Consider the following 26745-nt stretch of genomic DNA (forward strand, 5'->3'; position numbering starts at 1 on the left):
CCTATGCACATCCTTGGTTCCATCCGGACGCTCGGATTCCATATCTGAGACCGGAGGCAGACTTGGTACTACCGCTTGCCCTCAACACGATATTACCCAAAGGCTTACCCCGAGACCCGCTAGACATACAAACTGTGTCCACTACGTCGTGGGCTTGGATGCAATTACGTAGACTACTCCAGTTAGACGTGCTGTACTCTCCGGCTCTTCCACTACCGAACCTGCACTGGTTCCCCATCACCGCGGAGACAGTGGTCCGCAAAACGTTGTCCAAATATCAGCTCACTACAATGGGAGACCTGTTCCCAGACGGACATGTTTTTTCGGTGTCCGAGGATCCGCGATTCACGGACCGGACGTTTATGGATTCGTTTGTCTTGACCAGAGTGCGATCCATGCTTAGAGCACAGTTTCCCTCGTTCCCACTACCACCAGATGACATGCCTGCCCTGACTTTCCTACTCCAGTCACAAACGGGAGCACATATGGTTTCCAGGCTGTACGGACTCTGTGTGGCGGCCCTTCCTACTTCGGACACGAGGGTCCGTGCGGCATGGGAAACTGATCTGGGTGGCTCTATCACGGACGACCAATGGGCTGCCTGTTGCCGAGTCACTAAAGATGTCTCCGTCAACAGTAGGCATAAGCTGATACATTTTAAGTTTTTGAGGCGACTGTACTTCACACCGGCCCTGGCCCACAAAATCGACCCATCCAGACCTCACTGCTGCCCTAAATGCAAGGCCCCACATGCCGATTTTGCACATCTCACATGGACTTGTCCGAAACTACATACCTACTGGCTGCAAGCACACCACATCTTGGGCGACATTTTAGAGTGCGAGCTGCAACCCATACCAGAGATTGCGCTGCTTGGGTATGTCGCTGAGTTCCCCCGCGCCACGCGGAAACTTGCTGCCATAGGTTTCTTGCTCGCAAAACGGGAAATTGCTTTATTCTGGGGGTCCAGACGAATCCCCACTTCCAAGGCTTGGTTACGCAGCCTTGCCCAATGTAATACCAATAGTGTGGAATACTCCACGCAGGTCCCAACAGCTTCACGCCCAGTCGACATCTGGGGCCCATATCGACAGTACGTTAGCAAGTTAACGCGGGCTACACAATCCCAAGCTGCTAGATCTATTGTCCCAGAAGGGGTGGGCTAGATGTCTCTAGTATGACAGTTGAGCGCTGCCTGTTGCCTTATGTAGGGTTTAGCATTAAAATACTACTGAGAAGGGGTAGGCGTGAGCTGCTGATTCCAGTATGGATGCTGGTTGAGAACGGGGTGTTTTTCTCTTCTGTTTCTTTGCCTACTTGGCCCCGATTGAAAATATTGCATTTCCCACGTCTTTTCATTTGTCAATCCATCAATCCTCGTCTGCCTACGCCAGTGATGCTTCCACCTTGCTCATAATTGATGTGTTGCTTGTCGCTCTCTCTATCACGAAGGCATATTCATTTTCGTTATGTTTGAAAGCAGTTATATCTCTTTACATTAACCTTCCACACGTGCGATTTTCATTAAGAACTGGAATAAGGAAAATAAGAATTCTAGAATGTTTTGCACTACTTGTAATATTATTGGTCACATCCTCCAGCTACTTATTTTGTATAATGACCACTCAAGTTTTCAATGTAACCGGTTTCCTATGTGATTGTATGCTTGCACGGACCAATCTGATGCTAATAAAGAGATTTAAAAAAAACATATATCCATTGATCCCAAAATTAGAATGTGCTCACATTTATTGCAACTAGGGGGACTACGGCACAGTAAAATTAAGGGAAGAGCCCAAGAAGTCCACAATCTAATCAAGTGAAGAACATCAGCATAGAGGGTGATCTCCTTGATACTCAGTTGGCAACTTAAGCATTGACCCACAAGAAAACGTTCGTTTTATTTACATAATTTAAGTTTATTTACAGTAACATTTTGTGAAATTGACTGAATGCTGTGCCAGAGCAGTTCGCAAGAAGACACATCCTCAAAACCTAAAAAGTTAGGGATTTAATAATTGGTTACTGAATCACTAACTGGGTGTACAAAATCCATTACAGACCGGTATTTGGAAGGGGCATGTTTAGGGCATCCCTTCCAAACACTGATTTGTAATACAATGTATCAATGCTTTGCAACCAACATCCCTTTCCCCCTCTGGGGGACCTGTTCCCCTTTTTGGTCATAAAAACAGTTGTTTGTTTTGGAGTGAGCAGTGGTCCGGGTGACCACTGTCACCGTTAGAGCAAACTTTTATTAAAAAAAGTAATTTTTTTCTTAAGTGCAGATTCATTTCTTTAAGGAAAATGGGTTGTCTTTTTTTTAATGTACTTCATTGAAATGTGATCACAGGCATGGTGGTCTACTGACTGCAGCAGGCCACCATTCCTGTGATGTCATCTAATAATTGTGAGTCGCAATGTGTGACCTACCGCATGAGTATTGATGAGAAATAACAGATTGCTACCCGCTATGATTTAGAAACGTATGAACTGACCTAGTGTTGTGCAAAGGTTGGTTCGAAAAAATTCCACACTGGACACAAAAATACTTGTTGCGCATTGTGATCAGTATTTTGCAACCAGTGTTTAGTACATCTAACCCTTAGTTTCAACTTAAAATGGTTTTCTCCAGGGTTTTACCAGGCATTAATCTTTTACTAGGATGTGCTTCCAAGTTTAAAAAATAGACACTTTTTTACAACTAAAAGTAGGCAAAACTGCAATGACAATTTATACTTTATGATGATAAATATAGTTCTGATTGTTTAAATTTGAGCTTCATAGTTCTGTTTTTTCTACAGCGATATGGTTTACTGCGGAGTTTATGACAACTCCTTGGACAACGACAACTACAACATTTCAAAAGGATTTAATTACCATCAAGGACCTGTGAGTCAAACTCTTTTGCTTGACTTTGAATATTTTTCTTATGATTAGCTGACATCTTCATCAATCTTAAAAAAAATTATTTTTCTAATTTTAGGAATGGCTGTGGCCGATTGGGTATTTCCTACGAGCAAAGCTGTATTTTTCAAAGTTGCTTGGTGAAGAGACGTACATGAACACCATTGTATTGGTTAAAAACGTTCTTTCTCGTCATTATGTTCATCTTGAGAGGTATGGATTTCATATTAATATCCTATTTCTATGTTTTTATAGGCTGTAATATAATTAGTGGACACTTAATAGCACTGGAAGTGTTAGGGCAGTGGGTTTCCAACAGTGGAGCGCGCCCTTCTTGCGGGGGCATAAACATTCCCCAGGGGGTGCACTATGATCCCCACAAAAATTAAACTCCCTTCCAGGTTTCAGTTTATTATTTATATCTCATCTTGTGATTTTGGGTTTATTTTTAAAGGACATAGGCCTTGCCCCATAGATATTTCCTTTTTGGTGTACAGACAAGTTCCCCGTACAGTAGCAATGTTGGTAACTAACTATTCTGAAAAGATAGTGAGGGTGGTGTGTGAGGACCCTAAACCTCTGTACCTAAAACAAAAAATATGTTTGCAGTGAAGTTTTCCAGCTGTCTGTTTTGCACTGACCCCAAACAAAATTTCACTTATGCCGGTGTATTTTGCTTAATTTCTTATGTTGGCTAATGTGTATGTTTAGAAGTCAACAGACCTCAGAAACGCCCAAACATGATAAAATAACCCAGGTTGGGCTGAAGTGGTCTTCATGTGCCACAGTCACTTCTGGGACTGCAGTTGAGCCTAACAGGTGATACCGGGCGGATTCTCCATTAGGGCACCTGATATTCCTTCACATTTCAGTGCAAATATTAAATAGATTGATTTATTTAGAGATGCGATCGTATCTCTAAACACAATTATTTATAACAATTCCTTGTTGTTACTCATTTATGTTCAACAGCTAACATCCAATTGACAAAGCCAATTGTACTGACAGGTTTTAGGTGTAGGTCAGATGTTGTGTCATATATCTGGATGCAATTACATCTCAGAGAGAAACCAAAATACCGGTCTGGTAGCACACTATGGGAATCAAGTAAATGTATTTTACGTGTTCCCTTTTAGAGAGTCAAAACATTTTTCATCCCACTTAAAGACCCGTCTTCACATATTTCTATATGGCTGATTCCAATCAGCAGCTGTGGGTGCTACCGAATCCTGGTTAGAGTATTTTCTTCTGAAGTTGGTGCCATATACAGTGCAAGTTACTGAGCAAGCACACTTTCAAAGGATAAAGTTGTTGCGTTGTACAAGTTGCACATTACAGTAGCTGTTGAACATAATAATGCAGTAAGACATAGGGCAGATTTGTATGTGTTTAATATTTCACAACTATACTTTCCCACTGTTTTATAAGCCTTGCTTTATCACTAAATGAATTTGCTTTAAAATGCACCATTTGCCAATCTTTTTTTCATTTATTTTTCTATGGAGGAGGATCCAGCCTGTACCCCACATTTGACCATTAAGCTTGCCTGAGTCGCACACTACATAAAAGTCATACCAAACGTTTATGCCACACCACTCACCAGCCGCCACTGGATGATGCCTCGCTGTGGCAAATGGGAAAACCTTCAAAATGCTATCTTAGAATGTTAACAGGCTGGGAAATAGAATTATAAGAGGAACTGTTATACAACACTTCGAAAGACATGCCCCAGATATTGCCTTGCTGCCGGAACCCCATCTGATGGGCTAGCACTTGAAAGCGCTGGATAGAAATGGTTACAAGCTACTGGCCAATTTGGAATACACCACTGACTCAAGAGGAGTAGAGCTCCTAATAAAACATTTGCTCTCTTTTGTCCTTCAATAGACACGGCTAAATCAGCAAGGCAGATATGTACCACTTATGGGATATTAGGAAGGCCTAAGGTTGAATCTCTACCCACTCTATGTCTCACCTAATTGCAGGCACCCACCATTCCACAGATGGGCTCCTTCTAGTACAGCTACCCCCAGGCATACTGGTTTTGAGGGGCGTCTTGAAAACTGGGACAGGGAGACTAAGAGGGTGGCCCAGGGATCGCCTGGTCCACTGCCAGGCTTCCTCGAGGATCTTGGGCTTATTGATGTATGATGTACACACATCCCCCAGCAAAAACAATACACATTCTACTCAGGATCGCATAAAAGCTTCTCACAAATTGATTATTTGCTGACACAATTCCTTCATGTGGACCAATTTATGGGGGTTAGACACCTCGCAAGAGGAATCTCAGACCATTCCCCAGTATGGGTGGATATAGAGAGCAGATTAGAAGGGAGGGAAGAAGCCTAGCCAATATACCCATGATACTTAAAAAATAAAGATAGAGTGGCAAAACTAAAATTCAGTATGGAACCATACTTTAAGGAGAATACAGATACAATGAACTCTGCTGTTACACTCTAGGAAGACTATAAAACAGTAATAAGGGGACGTTAGAAATGGGGGTCTCTTGTTGGCAGAGGTTTGCACCCTGTCCAAGTAGGGACCTGTTAAACCTGGCATCATTGGCGTGGGTCTCCCTTCCATTTGTTGCTGTTGCCTCTTATGTTTTTGCTGGTTTTAGATGCCTCTGGGCACTGTGCCACTGCTATTTAATGCCACAGTGCAAGTGCTCTCTATGGTAAATTGTTGTACGGATTAGTGACTCCATGATTGGCTTGTTTGGTTTACTTGTCAGACCCTAGTACAGTGCGCTGCGTATGCCCAGGGATTGTAAATCAAACCAAGCTGGTGAGCTTGCAGCACTGACTGTGCCACCCACCGGAGCAGCTTTTAAAGTCTGTCTCAGGTCTGCCATTGCATAGCCTCTGTTCAGGCTGGTACTGCCATGTTGATTGGGCAAGTGCACCCACTTGCCAGTCCCTAAACCTTCCCTGTTATACATATTAGTCACCCCTGAGCTAGGCCCAATGGCAGGGTGCATTGTAGGTAAAAGGTAGGACATGCCCTGATGTATGTGGCATGTCTTGATAGTGAATTACAGCCATTTTCGTTTTTCACTATTGCAAGGCTACCTGTTCCCCATAGGCCAGAATGGGCAGTTTGATTATAACCTCTTATAATCCTAACGGACTCAGAGAACTAGGTAGAAATTTGAGTTTAGTATGCCTGAACTCAGAATGATAAAATACATCTGTTGGACTTGGCCCTTTTTGCAGGGTCATCCCTGAACTTTCTGCCTAGCTCCTGTATTTTTTCTGACCTGTTGTTGGCTGTTTTATTACTCTGGGCCCTTTACCACTGCTGATCAGTGCTAAAGTGCCCATGCTCTCTATTGTAAATTGATATCAGGATTAGTGACTCCATGATTGGATTATTTGATTTACTGGTCAGACCCTAGCACCGTGCACCATGGGTGCCCAGGGCTTGTAAATCAAATGCTGCTAGTGGGCTTGCAGCACTGGTTGTACCATCCACAGAAGCAGCTTGTAAGTGTGTCTCAGGCCTGCCATTGCAGAGCTTGTGTGCAGTCTGTGACTGCCATGCTGACTGGGCAAGTGCACCCTCTTGCCAGTTCCGAAACCTTCCCTTTTCTGCATATTAGTCACCCCTCTGGTAGGCACAAGGGCAGGTGTATTGTAGGTAAAAGGTAGGACAAGCCCTGCTGTATGTGTCATGTCCTAATAGTGAATTACAGCCATTTTCGTTTTTCACTATGGCAAGGCTACTTGTTCCCCATAGGCCAGAATGGGCAGTTTGATTATTACATCCTATAATCCTAACTGACTCAGGGAACCAGGTAGAAATTTTAGTTTATTATGCCTGAAGGGGTTATTTTAAGAGTGTACCCTCTTACCCTGACTAGGAGCAAGGGTCCCTATTTGTCAAAGGTATCTACCTTTGCCAACTAGAGACCTCCAAACCGAACAACATCTTTTAGTGAAGTTGGTTTCACCATTCTGTGTTTGAAAATACCACTTTTAGAAAGTAGGTCTTTTCTTGTCTAACCATCCAAGCCTGCCCCTGCTAGGTTGTGTATTCCTTGTCTGGAGTTTGAATGACGGGCTGTGGAATTCCCGGAGACAGCGTGAGTCAGCATAGGGCTGAATAGAGAGATCTACATGTAGATGGGTGGAAGGAGTTGCACCTGGGACCTGAATAGGACTGTCCCTTCCCTCCTCAATGCTGGCTCCACCTCCTGTGGTGCGTCTGATGTCCCTGCCCTGCCCTGTAAAATTAATGAAGGCGTCATGTAAACAGAGTGCTCCAGGACTGACCAGCACTGGTTTGGACTAGGCAAAGGCGTCTCTGCCTTCAGAGAACAATGAGAAACTCTGTATAAAAAAGGGGGACCCACAACCCAGAATTTTAGATCACTTTTGGGAAACAAGAAGAAACCTTTGCTGAGGGGAGGAACCAGAGAGACTGAGGAGAGACTATCCCAAGCTGAAGTGCTGCTTGGGGAGTTGCCCTGCAGTGGTTGCCTAACTGCCAAAGAGAGGAGAGAGGAACTTTGTGTGTACTTTCATCAACTTGTAAAGGATCTCCAGGGGCTTGAGAAAGAGCTTGCCTCTTGCTGAAGTCTCAGGGACAACAGACTTTACTCACCAGCTCCCCAAGAGTTCTTTGGAAGTGCCTGCAATTGTGTTGGGCTTTCTGAGGAACTGTGTGTCGCAAGGAGCTGGAAGCGAGACGCACGAAGAAGAGGCGTGTCGCCGCCGCACCCGCTGTCGTCGCATCGCCGGAGAAGAGGATCGATGCCGCATCAGATGCCGCGGCATCACCGGGAAGCGTGCTGCAGGGCCTGCTCAGAAGAATAGTTGAGTCGGGCGTGCACGCATCATATTGCATCAAGAAGTAGACGCCATCTTTGTTTCTTTGCACAGGATCTTCATCGAATCCCGGCACTGCTGGTCACTTCGCCACGGAAGTGCAGTAAGAAACCGACGCATCACCTCCCCTCGCAGAGAAGAACCGACGCATCGGTAGGGACCCGACGCATTACTGTTCTTGCGTGTAAGAAACTGACGCATCGCCTTCCCTGCAACACTTTCGTTGTATAGCATTACTCATCCTAAGGTACATTGAACTCAAAGTCTCGCATTTTACATCTTAAGAGAACTGAGCTAATTCTACCAGTACAGGATTGTGGATTTTTCTCGTTTGTGGTCTTGTGTTAAGTCTATATAAAAATACTTATTTTGGGTACTACAACTGGTATGGTGTCCATCTGTAGTGTTCTCACTGGGTTACTGTGTGTGTTGACAAAAGCTTTACACACTGCCTCTGAGATAAGCCTGTCTGCTCGTGCCAAGCTACCAAGGGGGTGAGCAGGGGTTATTTTAAGAGTGTGCCCTCTTTACCCTGACTAGACGCAAGGGTTCCTATTTGTCAAAGGTATCTACCTCTGCCAACTAGAGACCCCCAAACCTAACATCATCTTTTTGTGAAGTTGGTTTTAACGTTCTGTGTTTGAAAATACCACTTTTAGAAAGTAGGTATTTTCTTGCCTAACTGTCCAAGCCTGCCTCTGCTAGGTTGTGTATTCCTTGTCTGGAGTTTGAGTGACAGGGGCTGGGGGATTCCAGGAGACAGGATGAGTCAGCACAGGGCTGAATAGACTCATCTGTGTGTAGAGTGACGGGAGGGGAGCAACTCGAACCTGAATATGGCTGTGCCTCCCTTCTACAATTCTGGCTCCACCTCCTGTGGTGCGTCTGATGTCCCTGGCCTACACTGTCAAAGGAAGAGAATGAGTCCTTTAAAATAAGTGCTCCAGGACTGAACAGAACTGGTTTGGACTAGGCACAGACACTCACGACCTTCAGAGACAAAATATTTTGGTGTATAAAAGAGGGGACCCAGACCCCAGAACTTTAGATCACTTCTGGGAATCAAGACACACCTTTTCAGGAGAAGAACCAGGAAGCTAAAGGAGGAGACTACCTCTGTGCTGTGTTTGGGGGTTGGCCTGCAGTAGTTGCTTCCTTGCCAAAAAAAGGAGAAGAGGACTGAGTGTGCCTTTCCTCAACTTGAAGAAGAATCTCCAAGGGCTTGAACTTGAGCTTGCCTCCTGCCTGTAGCCTCAGGGATACAAGACTTCACCAACCAGCCCCCCCCTGAGTTGCCTTGATGGGAATTGAAGTGCCTGCTGTTGTGCTGGGCCTTCTGAGAGACTGTGTGTCGCTGTGAGCTGGAAGCGCGACTCAACGACGAGAAGCGTGTCGCCTCCGCAGCAGCTGTCGTCGCATCGCCAAAGAAGCGAGCCGCCGCTGCAGATGTCATCATCGCATCGCCCAAGCGCATTGCATCACCGGAGAAGCGTGCTGCCGCCAAAGAGGTCACCATCGCATCACAGGAGAAGCGTGTTGCAGGGCCTATCGCGGCTCCAAAGATCATTGAGTGGCTGCACGGCTGTCGGGCGTGCACGCATCGCATCAACTTTGTCGCACTGTAACAAAGACGCCATTTTGTCGCATCGCACCGGAGAGCAGTAAGAAACAGACGCATCACCTCCCCACACAGTAAGGAAGTGAGCATCAACACTCCTGCGCAGCAGTAAGGAACCAACGCTTCCACTCCCCTGAGTGTAAGGAACAGACGCGTTACCTTCCCTGCGACCCTTTTGTTTTCTTTACGTTACGCATTCAAGGTACATTGAGAGTAAAGGGACGCATTTACAATTTGAGAGAACTGGGCTATTTGCTACTGTTTTAAAGTCTAATTTTGAGTACAGCTTTGTGGATTTTTGTTGTTTGATCTTGTGTTAAGTCTATATAAAAATACTTCTTTTTATAATACAACCTGTGTGGTGTCCATCTGTAGTTTTGTCACTGTATTACTGTATGTGTTCACAAATGCTTTACACACTGCCTCTGAGATAAGCCTGACTGCTCCTGCCAAGCTACCAAGGGGGTGAGCAGGGGTTATTTTAGGAGTGTAGCCCCTTACCCTGACTAGACGAAAGGGTCCCTATTTGGTCAAAGGTACCTACCTCTGCCAACTAGAGACCCCCGAATCTAACAGGATCCTTATTCAAGTCAGAGTAAATGGATTACACAGGTAGGATATCCCCTGCTCACCCTCTTGGTAGCTTGGCACGAGCATTCAGGCCTATCTCAGAGGCAATGTGTAAAGCATTTGTTCATACACACAGTAACACCACCAAAACACTACAAAAGAAAACCACACCAGTTTGGAATATTAACCAATATTTATCTGAATAAAATAGGACCAAAACAACAAAAATCCAGCATAATCAATTAAAGATATCACTTTAAAAAGGTTCAAAACTGTTCAGTCCATAGGAAGCTATGGATGCGTCACTTTTTTCACTAAGTACCTGGGATGCATCAAAATCAAAGACGAAAATCGGCGCAGGGGAGGTGAGGCACAGGAAAAGCAAAGCGGCGCACGATTCCCTACTCCAAGGGGAGGTGATGCGTCGATTCCTTACTGGAACGCAGGGGAGGTGATGCATTGTTTCCTTACTGTCAGGGGAGGTGATGTATTTGTTCTTTACTGTGAGGGGAGATGATGCGTCGATTTCTGGACATGTGGCCTCGGTTCCTTACCGCGGGGCACAGTCGATTAAGTACTTGGTGCACAAGGGCGATGCATTGAAAATCTGGATGCTCTGGGTCAAGCGGCAGAACAGGAGCTGCGCCGATTTCCTAGACGCGAAGCCGGTGATGCGATGATTCCTTCAGCTGCACAGCTGAGCCCATTTTGGAGTCGGAACGCGTAACACGGACGTCGGTCACACGATGTTAGGGACTCATGTTGTGGCGATCATTCAGCTGCACGGCAGGCGCTGCGGCAATTCTTTAGCCCCACCGTGGCGATGCATTCATTTCTTAACTGCACGGCGGTGCTCCTTCAGAAAAAACAGGTGCTGCGGGTCGATGCATGGATTTTCTTGGTTCTTTAGGAGCCAAACCACCTCCAAGGGCCCAGGACTGGAATTTGCACCATTCGGTAGACCAGAACTCCCAGCAGAGGAGTTTCAGGGGCTGCAGGTGAAGTCTTTGATGTCCCTAAGACTTATTAACAGGAGGCTAGCACACACAAGCCCATGGAGAACCTTGGAAGCAGGATGTAGAAAGCAAAGCCCAGATCTTTCACTGCTAAAGATAGAAGCAGCAAGCAGCAGGCCATGACAGCAAAGCAAAACTGTAAAGTGACAGTCCCTCCTGAAGTTTATCCAGCTCTTCTTCTTAGCAGAGTGTCCTTTATTCCAGAAATGTTCTGAAGTTATGGTGTCACAGCTCCAGTACTTATACCAGTTTCTGCCTTTGAAGTAGGCAAACTTCAAAGGAAAGTCTTTGTAGTGCACAATACCCTACCTTTGCCTGTCCTGGCTCCAGAAACACTACATGGGGTGATGACAGCTCTATGTGAGGACAGGCACAGTTCTATTCAGGTGTCCGTGATAACTCCTCCCACCACTCTAGGTCAGGGTAACCCATCAGCCTAGTAATGGGCCATCAGGATTTGCAGGGCACACCTCATCTCCCTTTGTCTAACTGTCTAGGGTGAATGCACATACAGCCCAACTGTCACCCTCCCTCAGACGTGGATTCCATAGGCAGGCAGAGAAACAGGACGGTAAAGCAAGAAAATGCCCACTTTCTAAAAGTGGCATTTTCAAACATGCAACTTAAAAACCACTATTAACTAAAAGATGTATTTTTAAATTGCGAGTTCAAGGACCCCAAACACCAAATCTCTATCTCTTTCCAATGGAAGTTACACTTGTAAGAGGTTACAAGGCAGCTCCAATGATACCCTACGGGAGAGATAGTCCTTGCACTAGTGAAAAACAAAATTAGCAGTATTTCACTATCAAAAAATGTAAAACACACCAGTACATGTCATATCCTTTCAATACACTGCAACCTGCCCATTGGGCTACCTAGGGCCTACCTTAGGGGTGCCTTACATGTAATAAAAGGGAAGGTTTGAGCCTGGCAAGTGGGTGCACTTGATAGGTCGACATGGCAGTTCAAAACTGCATGCACAGACACTGCAGTGGCAGGTCTGAGACATGCTTTCTGGGCTACTCGTGGCACAATCAGTGCTGCAGGCTCATTAATAGCATTGGATTTACAGGCGCTGGGCACACACAATGCACTTTACTAGGGCCCTACCAGTAAATCAGATATGCCAATCATGGATAACCAATCATAATCACAAGTTACACAGGGATCACTTGCACTTTAGCACTGATTAGCAGTGGTAAAATGCCCAGAGTCTAAAACAGGAGATCGTATGCACAAAAGCTAGGGGTAAAGCATTCCAAAGATTACAGGTCTAACAGGGGAAAAGTTATATCATCAATAGTGGGCGACAATATGAAAAAGAGAACTCAACTGGATATAGTAGTACCTGAGATCTTTGACATAGAGCTGCTCCTATTGCTGGATGAGAGAGAGACTCTACAGTACAGTCTAAACCTGAAACAATGGGAGTCCCGAGACCTTGTTAAAAACAATTCCTGGGCAACATTTCTGTCCACTGAATGCAGACTTTAGTATGAAGGAAATAAAGCAGAAAAACTACTGGCCTGACTGGAGCACAGGGATCAAACTGAACAATCGGTCCTAGAAGTCAAGAACATGAAAGGGGAGCCGGTGAGGGTGAGGGGAACCCAGAAATTGTGGACATGTTTGCCACCTATTTTGTTAAATTATATGCCTGCTTCATCACAAAAACCACAGAAATACTGGAGTCCTTCAGGGATATACTGCTTCTAAGTCTCTCGATAGAAGATTGGCAGGCCTCGGAAGCAGAGTTAGATGAGACCGAAATTGCTGCGGCAATTAGAGGTTTCAATCTGGCAAAGCACATGGACCTAATGGCATACCTATTGAACTCGATAAGAGCATGACACCCAACCTGTCACAGTCTGTGTTCCGCATGCTAACAGAAGTAAAAAATTAAGGCTCCCTCCCAATGGATCAAAGACTGCCCACTATCGTAGTTTTACCAAAATATGGCAAACCACCTTATGAGTGCACCTCTTACAGATCGATCTTAGTGTCCAGTGTAGAGGCAAAAATACTGGCAAAAGTACCAGAGACATGATTAACCAGAGTAATATTGATGCAGGTCCATCCAGACCAATCGAGCTTCATACCCAACGGAGGAACCAAACTTACTCTACATTGCTTGTATAGGGTTCAATGAGGGGCTTTGATTGAGAGCTCTACGCTGAAGCTAAGGCAACGTGCCTGTCAGTGGGTTGGCCTCTCTGTAGAGCACACAGAACAATGGTCTGGCAGACAGGATACAAGGATAAACATTATTGACGTCTCCTGATGCCACTTGATATGCCTGAATGGCCATACAGGTTCAGCGTTCTAGACAAACTGGGCATTGGACTCCATTGCATGCAATGGGTAGGGTTCCTGTACCAACAGCCACTTGTGTTAGTAAAGCGTAGTGCTGCAACGTCTCGGTCGGTGGACCAGACAAGGACGCCTGCTTTCACCCATGATGTTCGCCCATGCATTGGAACCCCTAGAGGTCTGGATCCGACAGAACCCACTTATCCGGGACCTACCATGGGCCAACACTTGGGATTAAAGAATAGCACTATATGCAGACAATGTCCTTTTATATGTGGCAGAACAAGAGAAGACAGTTTCAAGAATACTTCAAATACTTAAGACCTTTTGTCAATACTTGGGGTACAAGATAAACTGGGAGAAATCCTAAATATACCCACTCACTAGGGGACCATTACAACTCCCACCTAACTGCGTGCTACTAATAGTATGAGAGGGATTCTAATACCTATGCATATATGTAACTAGACACAGGGAAAGTTTATTTGAGCAAAACCTGTACCGGCTGCTAGAAAGATTCAAAAGTGACATGAAATACTGATGAGCCCTAACGCTCTCACCGCTAGGCAGAGATGCCCTGTTCAAGATGATAGCCCTACCTACATTTCAATATGCCTTACAAAACACTTCCTTCAATATTCCTGCTGGATTTTTCAAAAACCTGCATTTGAAACTGCGACTACTGCTGTGGGACGGACGTCCTCCTTGCATTGCAAAAGCTAATGAGGGTGGTATATGATGGAGGTATAGCCCCACGAACATCAAAATATACTACTGAGCTGCCAACTCTGGGGTAGTAAATGATTGGGTATTAGCAGCACAAGAGCAATTGGGGGGGGCAAATACACAATAGGAGGTAGGGGTTACCTGCAACACTGTATAAGACTCAAGCTAACGGGCAAAACATTGGCAGAAACAGGTGCAGTGGCAACAGTCTGGAGAGAGGTGACGGCAAACCTGGGATGGAAGGATACCCTAATGGAACAAACGCAGGCTATGGGATAGCAACTTCTGCAGGAGTTGGGGAACCTGGAAGGATCTACACAGTGAGACATGATTGGTATGTCCAGACAAGGTGATCAGTGGGCTAAGGGAGACATGATGCCATTTGAGACCCTCAGGGACAAGTACAAACTAGCAGAAGGTGAAAAATACTTGCACTGTATTGTGACTGAATATTACATCAGGTGCTGTGGGGGAAATAAAATGACTGCCTTCCAATGTGACCTACGTACACAATGTCCTTGTTTCAGTTCTACATAAATCAAGGTGCGGCAGCGAGTTACGTTCATGGTGGACTTATCTCTAGTCTGATGCACATTAGACATTTCAGTATCGCTCTATAATCAGTGAGGAGAATTTACTGAGGAAGTTATTTGTTTCCATCTGAAAGAGACACGTTAGTGATAGATTCCTTTCCTTAGAATATTCCCAGGCATCAGGCTGGCTCCGGAAAGTTTTTCTGCTTAGCAGTACCTGTGCGTGCCAGTAGGTGGCATGCTGTCGCTCCGCCTATGTCACTGGCGTTGTAGGCGCCGAGATGACCTCACGGAGAGTACTTAGGTGCCACCCATGCGCGTTGATGTAAGTTCTTTCTTTTTCCGCGCCGAAAGCGCAGATCCGGATTGAGCACGTACTGCAGTCATTATTTGACCACTTTGTTGAGACTTTTGTCTCTTTTTCTTGTCTCCTGGTGCATGTAGGGATGCCCGGCTTTAAGTCTTGCGAGTCGTGCCACCGTAATATGTCGGTGGCAGACCCCTATGATGTCTGCCTCTGCTGCATGGAGCATGACCATGACTCCCGGGATTGTCGGGACTGCCGTGCCATGGCCCGAAGGCCTTACGGTAGCGGCGCCGGAAGTTGCTGGAGGTCCGGCACTCCTCTCACCGCCGCTCCAGGTCTAGGGGCCATTTGCGGGACCGCTCGCGAGCCCGGAGCCGTTGCTCCTCGGACTCTAAGTCTTCTCCTTCGGATTCCGGTAAGCAGACGCCATAAAAAGAAGTCGAAAAAGCATGTTTGCTCTCCGACATCCCCCCGTCGTTCCCCAGAGGCAGACGTGGGGCACAGAGGCTCCGCCCCTACAGCTCCTCCGGAGCCTGGGAGTCCCGTGGCCTACCCGCTATACCCGGGTCCGTGGGCAGCTCCCGAACAGGTGCAAGAGTTCCTTCCTGCCTTGGACCGCCTTTACAGGCCCCGGGCTCCCGCCGGCGCGCCTTCCTGCCTCGCGGTTCCGTGTCCAGATCCTGTTGACCCAGCGGGACCGTCTCTGGCGCCAGCCCCGAAGCCACTGGGTCCCGCACCCTCTGCTCCGTACCCGGCGCCCCAAGGTGCAGCGCCGCTGGCTCTGGCCCAGCTGCCGCCCTTGGCTCCGGCCCCAGCGCCGCCCCTTGCTCCGCCACAGGCGCCGCACTAGGTGCCGTTTATTCCGCCCCTACCCTGGTTCCCAGACCATTTTGTCCCGGCCTGGGATCCACATTGGGATGCAGCTCCGGCACAGCCCCGGCTAGCGCCGCTCCCGGCGCCGCTGACCCCATCTCCGGGTCCAGCCCTGCCGCCGCGTCTGGCTCCTTCTACCCCGGAGCCAGACAAGGACTGGGACGGCTACGAGGACCCCCTTGCGCGGCATTGTGACTCCGAGCAGGATTGGGTGGATGACCTTCAAGATGTGGGTGAACTTGATGTGTCTTCTGACCCGGGGGTTGCCTCGCCTCCGCCTACTCTGGAGGAAGGCGCTTCTTACACAATGGTGCTGCGGCGCGCCGCGGAGGCTCTCCATCTCGACCTCCCTACGGTGGCCCTTAAGATCAACCTCCTTACGGAGGTGCTCCAGACGGCGTCTACATCATCGGAGCCGCTGCTCCCTTTCAATGAGGCCCTTATTGAAGTCCTCTTCGGTACTTGGTTGCGGCCGGCCTTGGGGGCACCGGTGGATAAGAACGTCGCTAGGCCGGGCCTGGTGATCTCACCTTCTTAACCACTCACCTCATGCCTGAGAGCCTGGTCATTCAGGCCTCGACATCACAGAGTGCCTTTCCCTCGGCTCTGCCGGATAAGGACTCTAAGAGGCTGGACCAATATGGCAAGAGGTTGTTCTCCTTAGCCAGTTTGGGTTTGAGATCGGTTAATACCGCCTGCTTATTGGGCCGTTACTCCCACGCAGTGTGGGATTCGGTGGCAGAGGTTCTGCCTCAGTGCTCTTAGGAGGTCCAGGCTGTCCTTTACCAAGCGATTGCGAAGGACAAGGATGCTGTGAAGTTTGCCATCAGGTGTGATTTGGACACCGCTGAGTTGTTGGGTAGGGCGATTTCCACGACGGTGGCGCTGCACTCGATTCTCGCCCGATGTCCAGAGCTCGCTCATGGACATTCCCTTCGATGGCTCCCGTCTTTTTGGCGACAAGGCGGACAATGCCCTGGAGCGCTTTAAAGACTCACGCGCCTCTGCCAAGTCTTTGGGTCTTTCCACGAAAACCCCTGCCACGTTGGGGTTTCGTTCCTTTCGTGGCCAGGGTAAGAGCACCCAAGCACACTCCTTTGCTAAGCCGGTGCAGAACTAGCCCCAGCGTGGCCGTGGTCATGGCTTCCACAGGGGCGGGTCTGGTAATCAGCGAGCCGGTCAGTCTACCTCCACCCCGCTGCTTCCGTCTCCAAACCTTCCTAATCCGAGCTTCAGGGAGCACCCCACGCTAGTGGGTGGCAGGGTTCGCCACCACCTCCACCACTGGCGTGAAATTACCTCGGACAAGTGGGTGCTGCAGATAATATGTTACGGTTACTCGCTCCCCTTTCTGTCCTCCCCTCTGGCCATGCCACCTCGGTACCACTGCATGTCGGGGGATCATTTGGCTCTTCTCCGTCAGGAAGTCACGCCCCTTTTGGCCATGGGGGCCATCGAGTGCGTTCCCAGTCACGAAGTAGGGAGTGGTTGTTATTCCCACTACTTCCTGGTCCCCAAGAAGGAAAAGGGGGGCCTACGCCCCATCTTGGACCTCCGGGATGTAAATCGCTTTCCCTGGAAGGAGAAGTTCAAGATGCTAACTATGGCTCAGGTACTGTCTGCCCTGGACCCTGGAGACTGGATGGTGGCGTTGGATTTGCAGGACGTCTATATCCACATCCCTGTCCTGCGGGCCCACCGGTGCTACCTACGGTTCACGGTACGCCAGGAGCATTTTCAGTTTGCAGTGCTCCCCATCGGCCTTACCAGTGCACCTCGGGTGTTCACGAAGGTGATGGCGGGGGTCGCAGCTCATCTGCGCAGGTCAGGGGTGTAACTCTTCCCCTACCTCGACAGCTGGCTGTTGAAGGCGGGCTCACCTCAGGCAGTCGTCACCCACCTCCAGACTACGGCCGACCTATTGCACTTTCTGGGGTTCTCCATCAATGTGCTGAAGTCGCACCTGAGTCCCTCTCAGAAGCTCCCCTTCATCGGAGCGGTTCTGGATTCAACACTGTTTCGGGCTTATCCTCCCGAGCAGCGAGTCAGGGATATTCAGGCTATGATTCCGCTCTTTCAGCCTCTATCCCGGGTTTCAGTCAGGATGACCCTCCGGCTTCTGGGCCTGATGGCCTCCTGCATCCTGCTAGTGACTCATGCCAGATGGCATAAGCGGGCTCTGCAGTGGGACCTGAAGTTCCAGTGGGCACAGCATCAGGGCAACCTGTCGGATCACGTCCAGATCTCGGAGGGCGCTGCACGACAGTTGCAGTGGTGGCTCATGAATCGCGATTATGTCAGTGGCAGATCCCTCTCCCTTCCCCAACGGGAGCACACAGTGGTGACGGATGCATCCCTCCTGGATGGGGAGGCCTCATGGGAGAGGCGGAGATCAGAGGCTTCTGGTCTCCGGCAGAGTCACAGCTTCATGTCAACGTTCTGGAGCTGTGGGCGATCTGGCTTGCACTGAAGGCATTCCTTCCCTCTGTCCGGGGAAGTGTAGTGCAAGTGTTCACAGACAACACCACCTCCATGTGATATTGCAGCAAACAGGGCGAGATGAGGTCGTGGACCCTATGTCAGGAGTCTCTGCTCCTCTGGACATGGCTGAAACATCAAGGTATTACCTTGGTGGTTCAACACCTGGCAGGTTCTCTGAACGCCAGGGCAGACTAACTCAGCCGCCGGTGCATGGTGGATCACGAATGACGTCTGAATTCGGACGTGGCGCAAGGTAATGTAATGTAACCGGTTTTATAAAGCGCATGGTTACCCGGAGGCATCCCAGCGCTGCACTAGAATCAGGCTCGAGAGGGAGAAAGGAAAACAGAAGGTCACTTGGGGAAAAGGAAGGTTTTCAGGAGCTTCCGGAAACGCGAATGGCAGGGTTCCGCACGCAGTTTCGAGGGGAGGGAGTTCCACAGTGAGGCCGCATTCAAGGAGAAGCGGCGGCCTCCTGTGCGTGCCTTCTTGAATCTTGGCACTCTCGCCAGGCACTCGTTATCGGAGCGCAGGGGCCTATGAGCCTTGTAGGGCGTAACTAGACTCTTCATAATAGAGGGTCCCTTACCTTGAAGAAGTTTATGGGCGATACATAAAGATTTAAACTTAATCCTTTCACGTATGGGGAGCCAGTGGAGCGATTTGAGTGCTGGTTTTGCTGACGTCCTAGCTGAGGTACCCATCAATAGCCTAGCTGCGGCATTTTGAGTCTGTTGTAGTTTATTAATTGTGGCTTCAGGGCCCCCCCAAAAAATAGCATTGCTATAATCTAATCTGGACAAAACCAGTCCTTGTACTAGCAGCTTCCTAGAATGCTGCGGGAGGAGGGGAAGGACTTTCCGGGCAGACCGAAGAAGGCCAAAACAGATTCCTGCCGTTTTTTTTTGCTTGTGTTTTGAACGAGAGATCCTGTTCATCCCAGACCCCTAAGCTTTTAATTTCTTATTTTGGGCTGGGAAGATCCCCCAGACGAGCAGGCCAGATGGTGGTGGGTATTGAGGTCACCTTGTGACCTCGTAGCATAATTTCGGTTTTTGAACCGTTCAGTTTGAGGGAGGAATCACACATCCAGGCATGTATTTTCGTCAAGCATGAACGAAGACTGTCCGGGCATAGATCAAGTTGGGAAAGTGAGACGACCAGTTGGGTGTCGTCTGCGTAACTTACAATTTTGATCCCAAACGGGACAACCACATCCTCCAGGGGTGCCATTTACACATTAAACAATGTGGGGCTTAAAGACGAGCCCTGTGGCACGCCACACTGGAGGGGGATTGAGGCAGATCGTGAATTGCCTTCCCAAACTTGAAAGGTTATTCAGATATGATGTTAACCATTCCAGGGCAGACCCCCTTACTCCCACCTCAGCCAGGCGCTGGATAAGGACACGGTGATTAACTGTATCAAAGGCTGCACTCAGATCCAGGAGGATCACTGCCACTGATCCTCCCGAATCCAAGATGCACCTTGCCTCCTCGATGACAGAGAGGAGGGCCGTATCCGTGCCCTGGCCTGGGCGGAATCCGGAAGGTCTCTTTCAGCTGTGGGGAGAGCCTTAGTTAGATCTATTCGCCACCGAAGAGAACGCGCAATGTCATCGGTTATTTCCAAGGCGGCACTTGCTCGGCAACGCTTTTCGTCGCGAGTAGAGTTGCGGTCTATTGTACGCCTTTCCGCCTATACCACTTCTGCCCAGAGTGCTGAAGAAGATCAGGCGCGACCGGGCCCAAGTCATTCTTGTGGCTCCGGACTGGGCTCGAAGAGTATGGTATCCTGAGCTACTCAGTATGAGCATCGATCCCCCGATCCGTCTGCCTCTTCGGGAGGATCTTCTGTCGCAGCAGCAAGGGACGGTCCTCCACCCGAACCTGTCTAGCCTCCACCTCCATGTGTGGAGATTTAGCGGCGACAGTTGACACCTTTCGATCTTCCTCCCGAAGTCTGTGATGTCATTCTGGCAGCCAGGCATCCCTCCACCAAAACGATATACGCCTGCAGGTGGAACAGATTTGTGGCATGGTGCACAGCTAAGACTGTGGATCCCCTTTCTGCCCCGCTTTCTGAGGTTCTTTTGTTCCTTCTCTCTTTGGCCCAGCAGGGCTCTGCTCTGGGCACTATCAAAGGTTATCTTCTGGCCATCTCTGCCTTTCTACGGCTTCCAGATCAACCTTCTCTTGTTAAGTCCCCGTTGCCATTACGCATACGTTTCCTCCAGTACCCTTCATAAAGCCCCAGTGGGACTTGAATCTTGTCTTGACTTTCTGATGTGCGCTCTCTTTGAGCCCCTTCATAACTGTCCCATACGTCTTCTTACTCTCAAGACGGCTTTCCTGGTAGCTATCACCTGTGCCAGAAGAGTGGGTGAGCTCCAGGCTCTTTCTTCTAAACCTAATTTCCTTTCTGTTCATCCGGACAAGGTGGTTCTAAGGACTCGTCCTTCTTTCTTGCCAAAGGTTGTCATGCCCTTCCACATTGGGCAGACCACTTTGCCCACCTTCTTTCCGCCTCCGCATCCTTTGAGGGAGGAGGAGAGGCTCCACCATCTGGACCCAAAACATGCGCTAGCATTCTATTTGCAGCGTACACAGCAGTTCCGGGTGGATGATCAGCTCTTTGTGGCTACTTGGGCGCCAAGAAAGGTCGGGCGGTGCACAAACGGACCATCTCCCGGTGGGTCGTTCTGTGCATCAAAGCATGTTACTCCTTGGCCAAGAAGGAGCCTCCTGTGGGGCTGCGTGCCATTTCAACCAGGGCAACTGCAGCCACTACTGCCTTGGGACGCGGTGTCCCCTTGCAGGATATTTGTCAGGCAGCAACGTGGGCCTCGCTGCACACGTTTACCAAGCACTACTACCTTGACAGTCCGGTCCGGAGAGACGGCTTCTTTGGCCGTTCTGTGTTCTGTGACTTTCTGGTGTAATCCTGTTCACAGACCCTCCCTCGGGGTTGGTATTGCTGGGGTATCTATTCTAAGGTAAGGAATCTATCACTAATGTGTCTCTTTCAGATGCACAAGTTACTTACTTGTGTATCGATATATCTGTATGAGACATTAGTTAGTGATAGATTCCTTACCGCCCCACCCATCCTCCCCGTTCTGCGAACTAATTACTAGGGTTAAGGTCATCCCCTTTTAGGGCCCTAGTTTTATGCACCAATTGTCAGTTTCTTGCATGGCTCTGCGTTTCGGCGCGGAATAGTTGTGTACAGAACTGACGTCAGCGCGCATGGGTGCGCCAAAGTACTCTCCGTGACGTCATCTCGGCGCCTACGATGCCAGTGATGGACACGGAGCCGCAGGACTCCACCTACTGGCGGCAGAGGTACTGCTAAGCAGAAAAACTTTCCAGATCCAGCCTGACGCCTGGGGATATTCTAAGGTAAGGAATCTTTCCCTAACGTGTCTCTTACAGATATATCGTTACACAAGTAAGTAACTTGTGCAACTAGTCCGAGAACTCCACTATAGCTACTGCTTCAAGATCAGAATGCAGTCAATGCAGACTATAGTTTGCATTGACTGCATTCTGATCTTGAGAGGCAGTGTTACAATCAGTGCTTAATTTGAGCCCGTGCTTTCCGCTACTGAGCACCGGCACTTAATTGGTTTCCAGTGCTCCGCACCTAATTGTCAACACCACACTTAGGGTAGTCTGCCACATGGTGGCGCTGCTCATGTAATTTACAGATGAGCAGTATAACAGTTGTTTAGAAAAACAATATAGATTAAAAGAAATTGCTAATACTTGCCTCCCCAGCCATTCCTTTAGTTTTAGAGAGCTGGAATATTCTGAACTGTCGCATTTACATGCAAGAGAGTTGGTTAGTAGTTGTTTGGCAGCAATGACGAGGGCGATAGGTGGTGCAAGCTGTAGTGGCCTTCTGGTCAGAGCCCTGGCACTTAATATTTTACAAATTAAGCACTGGTTGCAACGGCATATTGGAGTTTATTGGGGACCACTCCAAACATTAGGGAGAAATTGACAGAACTTAAGTTGACAGTGGAACTGACGGAGTTTAGTAGCACATGCACAAGTTATGTCATCATTTAAACATTTTTTCTTTAGAAATTACATCTTAAAATGTATCCTTGAAGCTAATCACCTTAGATATGAAACAGATAACTTTAAAAGAGTGGTGGCTACAATTCGTTCATCATTGTCCGATACATGGCATATGTTCATGATGTCTAAAAGATACTTTTACAATAAATGAGTCTAGGATTCATTGAGGTATTCAGTGGATAGTATAACATTCAGAAACAAAATCTGCCATGGAGGCAACCTTGGAGGACAAACGTTGGAAACACCTGGAGTAAAAAAATGCCTATATACAAATAACAACTCCTTGAACATAAAATGGATCAGGGCTTCAATAATTAATTCGTGGGTAGAGGCCCATCTGGCTTTGACAGACAATGGGGAAATGGTTGTCTAGGATTATACGTTTTACCAAACTGTTGTTTCTACAGTATCAAATAAATCAGATTTGTAACAAAAATGGATCTGTTAAGGAATTACATGATTGTGTAAATGTACTTTAAAGTATATTAAATTCCCATTAATTACCAAGAAAGATTGTCCGTGATCCTAGTTGTTCTCAGAATAATAAGGGACTTGACAAAAATAATTTATTGCTAAACAGATTGGGAGGCACTCTGGCACTCTTTTTTCCCCTGTATGTGTCTGCTGTGAATGGCTTAGTGTTCACAAACAAGAAAGATGTCCCCCATTGCATGAGAGGAACTTTTACAGTGTTTCACAATTTTTTTAGCGTTTGTCTGAAAAGCAATAAAATGCCTAACAAGGATTGTCACCTACTGGCCTGCCTAACACTGACATTTCTGCCAAACATGCTACCTCCTTGCTGTGCGTGGGTTCCTGCATAGCCAGGACAATGCCAGCCCAATGGTTTGGCATCCCACCCACCAATGGCTAAATGATGCCCTTTGTCTACAAATTCGTGCCATATTGGTCCATTAAGGTGCCTCCAAAGTTTTTGTCATTTTTGGTTTAGGCATATTGAACAAGCCAGATTTCTAAGGGTGTTTTATTTTGGTTGCTGTACCGAAGTTTTTTTGCCACAAATAATAAGCTTTAATGGTAGATTTTAAAAGCATTTTTTGCCAAATACACTTGTCACAAGCCCGGCCAATAGTATACTGAATATAATTGCTCATCATGTTGCTAGAATATGATCGTGACGCTTGTTTCACAATTTGGAATATTGAGACAAATTGTAAAGAGACACTTCCTTGGTGTGGAAGAAGAATGACGAGATTATGTGGTCTTCGGTCAACGTAAGTAATGGAGCCATTTTTTCATGGACTGGAACTAAATAAGTTGTGCTGCTGGTAGCTTCTCTTCAAATGACGTTTGGGCCAGAGGGTCTCCATAATGCCCTGGCACACATTGGAGCAATAGGGCATGCACTCATTCCCTGCTCTGTATAATGCTAGTTGTGTGTGTGCTGCCAGTGGCAGGTAAGTGCAGTGGGGGCAACGCGGCGAGCGCAAGGTAAGTGGTTTTATTTATTTATTTTACTTTCCCTATCCCGTCATTTGTCGACTTTCAAAAATATTACATCCACAAGATTGTCTATCATTATATCATCATGGTAAATTTACATTGTGAAGTATAAATTCCTCATCCACTGACCTTGACAATAAAGTAGTGGTCAATATTTTGAATTCAGTGTTGCTGCAGGACAATATTTTAACCACCATAGTGTCATCCTCTTCTTCCTATCCTTGCCTCCTCTACCCTGAAAACTGGGTGTGACCGAAGGTGGTGTACTGCATTCTTTGGGGGCAGAGGATTTCGGTGCAGCGTGTGGGGTTGGTCCTGCTCTGTGACCAAGGGTCGCTGGACACAGCCAAATGAATACCCTGCAGGCTCTCCGAGGCACTAGAGGGACAGCGCTCTGGGCATGGTCAGTGGCCTTGCTCTGCATGGTGTGCACGTAGGGGGACTATGCACCCAGATCTTGCTGGCCAGAGCTAAATGCTATTACGTGTGGGTACCAGGATCAAACTTCCCTGGACACCTACTGTGGCCCACAAAGTCTAAAATTACTTCAACAAAACATAGGAGATTAAAATTTCTGACATTTTAAAGCTGTCTTTGTGAAACGGGACCAGCTTGTCTAGCTGACATCTTTCTGTGGATCACTGTCACGGTAGCTGTAATTTTGCGCCTCTGGTTGTTGATCATGTTCCTCGAAGAGCTAGTTTTTTTTTTTTTTAAACCTGTTGTTTCCAGTTTTATTCCTTTGGGAGAGTCCGTAACTTTGTTAAAATCAAGTAAAGCCTATTCCTCTGAGGATGGAGTACACTCGCTCTGTGGATAGTGTAATTAAATAAACTACCTTATTCCCGAGAGGAGCTATGTGGTGTGTTAGTACATAACTCTTGCTACACCTACTTTAGTAAAGTGCTTCCTTGCAATATACCTTACTTTGCAGAATTCCTAGTTATGCTCACTATTTAGAAAATGCTTCTGTTGGTTAAATTTGAATTGCAAAAGCGGAGATGTGAAATGGATGAGGTGGACATACATAAAAGTGAACTGTGAGCTTTAACAGCCTTTAACCCAGTTCTGGCCTATACTTTTACCAGGGACCGTGCGCAGGGCCACACACACACATACATACTCACTCATGTATTCACACACACACACACATCCATTCACAAAACTCACTCCCAGATATTCATGCAAGCACCAAACATGAAAAATAAAATCATACTTATCTGCACAGCTCTCCCTCGGGGATTCGAGGAGGGTTGGGACTGCCGCCATCCCTCATTAGCTGACCTAGGGTCAACCAATGAGAAACAGTAGCAGTCCCTCACTTGTCTCAGAGTGGGATGGGTCAGTTAAACTGCGTACCCCACCGCACACTGTGACAAGGTGTCCGTGATTGACACTCGGTCCCGGCCGCTTCATGACTTAGAACTGAAGTGCCCCGGCCCGAGGCAATCAGTGACTCTCCCCCTCGTCACAAGGGAGAGGGCCTCGAGGTGCTTAACCAGGCTGAGGATGTCACGCCCACAGGAGCTGAGGCTTCTTCAGCCGAGCAAAGTTCAGCTCAGCAGCCAGGAACATGCACATTTGGCGCATGTCTTGCTCCTGGGTGCCTGAGCTGAAAGTTAATGGTGTTTGTCAGGCTGACCTTTGCTCAGCCTTACAGACGTTCTTTATAGTGGCTAAAAGTGAGAAGGTGTGGCCCATTACACATAAAAGTGGAGGAGATCAAGCAATTTATTTATTTTAGTTTTATTTTTGTAATTTTATATAGCATGGAACCGTCCTAAAGGCATCCGAGCCCTTTACAACATTAGCATGATAAAAGTGTACCGCAAGTTACAGTTACAATATTTACGTACAGACATTTGCATCGGTAGCTGCGGCCAGGACAAATGCAATTGTTGAACAAGGGACGTACCCAGTTCAAACATCGACCAGGATGATAGGGGTACTCAGTGAAGGTAGTTCATCTCCTGGATAGAGTACTTGGGTATGGTCGAGGGTGATTAAACCAGGTGTCTGAGGTCCTTTTTGAAGGTGGCTATGCAGGATGTTAGGCGAAGGGGGGGGGGGGGGGGGGGGGTAAGAAGTTCCAGATTCTTGTGGCATTACCAGAAAATTACTGGCTCGTGTACCATTCAAGACTGAAGGTTGGGGTTCCAGGAGTAGAGATTGGGCATGTCTGTAACCCCTATTTGCTCCTGAGATTTTCCAGTTTCTCCCTTAGATAGGAGGGTGAAGAGGAGTGCAGTGCTCCGTGGGTAATGCAGTACCAAATGGGGGTGGTGATGGACGGAGCATCTGAATCAATCAAACACTCACACCCAGTCAAAAGATCTGGGTTTAATCCATCACCGTTCTTTAGCCCACCCTGCCACCCCAGTTCAGACATGGCTATATGCAAATCAGTCTGACCCTGTGCCTCATGGGAACAGTCCAGCCCGAACTGCCAAGCCATGTCTTCCCTGGACCGGAAACAAGCTTCCGAGGACCGGTTTCTCGCATTCCTGCCGTCTTCAGCCCGGCTTGCTTGAATCCAGTGGCAAAGTGAGCAAGGGACTCACGTCTGAGCATACCCTGCAACACTTATGGCGGCCAAAAGCGGTACAAAAGGGGGGTGGTGATGGACGGAGCATCTGAATCAATCAAACACTCACACCCAGTCAAAAGATCTGGGTTTAATCCATCACCGTTCTTTACCCACTCTGCCACCCCAGTTCAGACATGGCTATATGCAAATCAGTCTCACCCTGTGCCTCATGGGAACAGTCCAGCTCGAACTGCCAAGCCATGTCTTCCCTGGACCGGAAACAAGCTTCCGAGGACCGGTTTCTGGCATTCCAGCCGTCTTCAGTCCGGCTTGCTTGAATCCAGTGGCAAAGTGAGCAAGGGACTCACATCTGAGCATACCCTGCCACACTTATGGCGGCCAAAAGCGGTACAAAAGGGGGGTGGTGATGGACGGAGCATCTGAATCAATCAAACACTCACACCCAGTCAAAAGATCTGGGTTTAATCCA

The 26745-nt window shown here is 47.8% G+C and overlaps 1 protein-coding gene across 3 annotated transcripts in view; it reads left to right on the forward strand.

The window, feature by feature from the left end:
• The window catches only part of AGL (amylo-alpha-1,6-glucosidase and 4-alpha-glucanotransferase), a 421834-nt gene that overhangs the window by 377259 nt on the left and 17830 nt on the right, over positions 1–26745 (forward strand). For all 3 annotated transcript variants that reach the window (XM_078644341.1, XM_078644358.1, XM_078644350.1), the window contains exons 32-33: positions 2805–2892; positions 2987–3120. In XM_078644341.1, coding sequence (XP_078500467.1) covers positions 2805–2892; positions 2987–3120 — 222 coding nt within the window. The remainder of the gene's footprint in view (positions 1–2804; positions 2893–2986; positions 3121–26745) is intronic.

This window comes from Lissotriton helveticus, chromosome 1_1 (genome assembly GCF_964261635.1).
Source record: "Lissotriton helveticus chromosome 1_1, aLisHel1.1, whole genome shotgun sequence".
Classification (NCBI taxonomy): domain Eukaryota; kingdom Metazoa; phylum Chordata; class Amphibia; order Caudata; family Salamandridae; genus Lissotriton; species Lissotriton helveticus.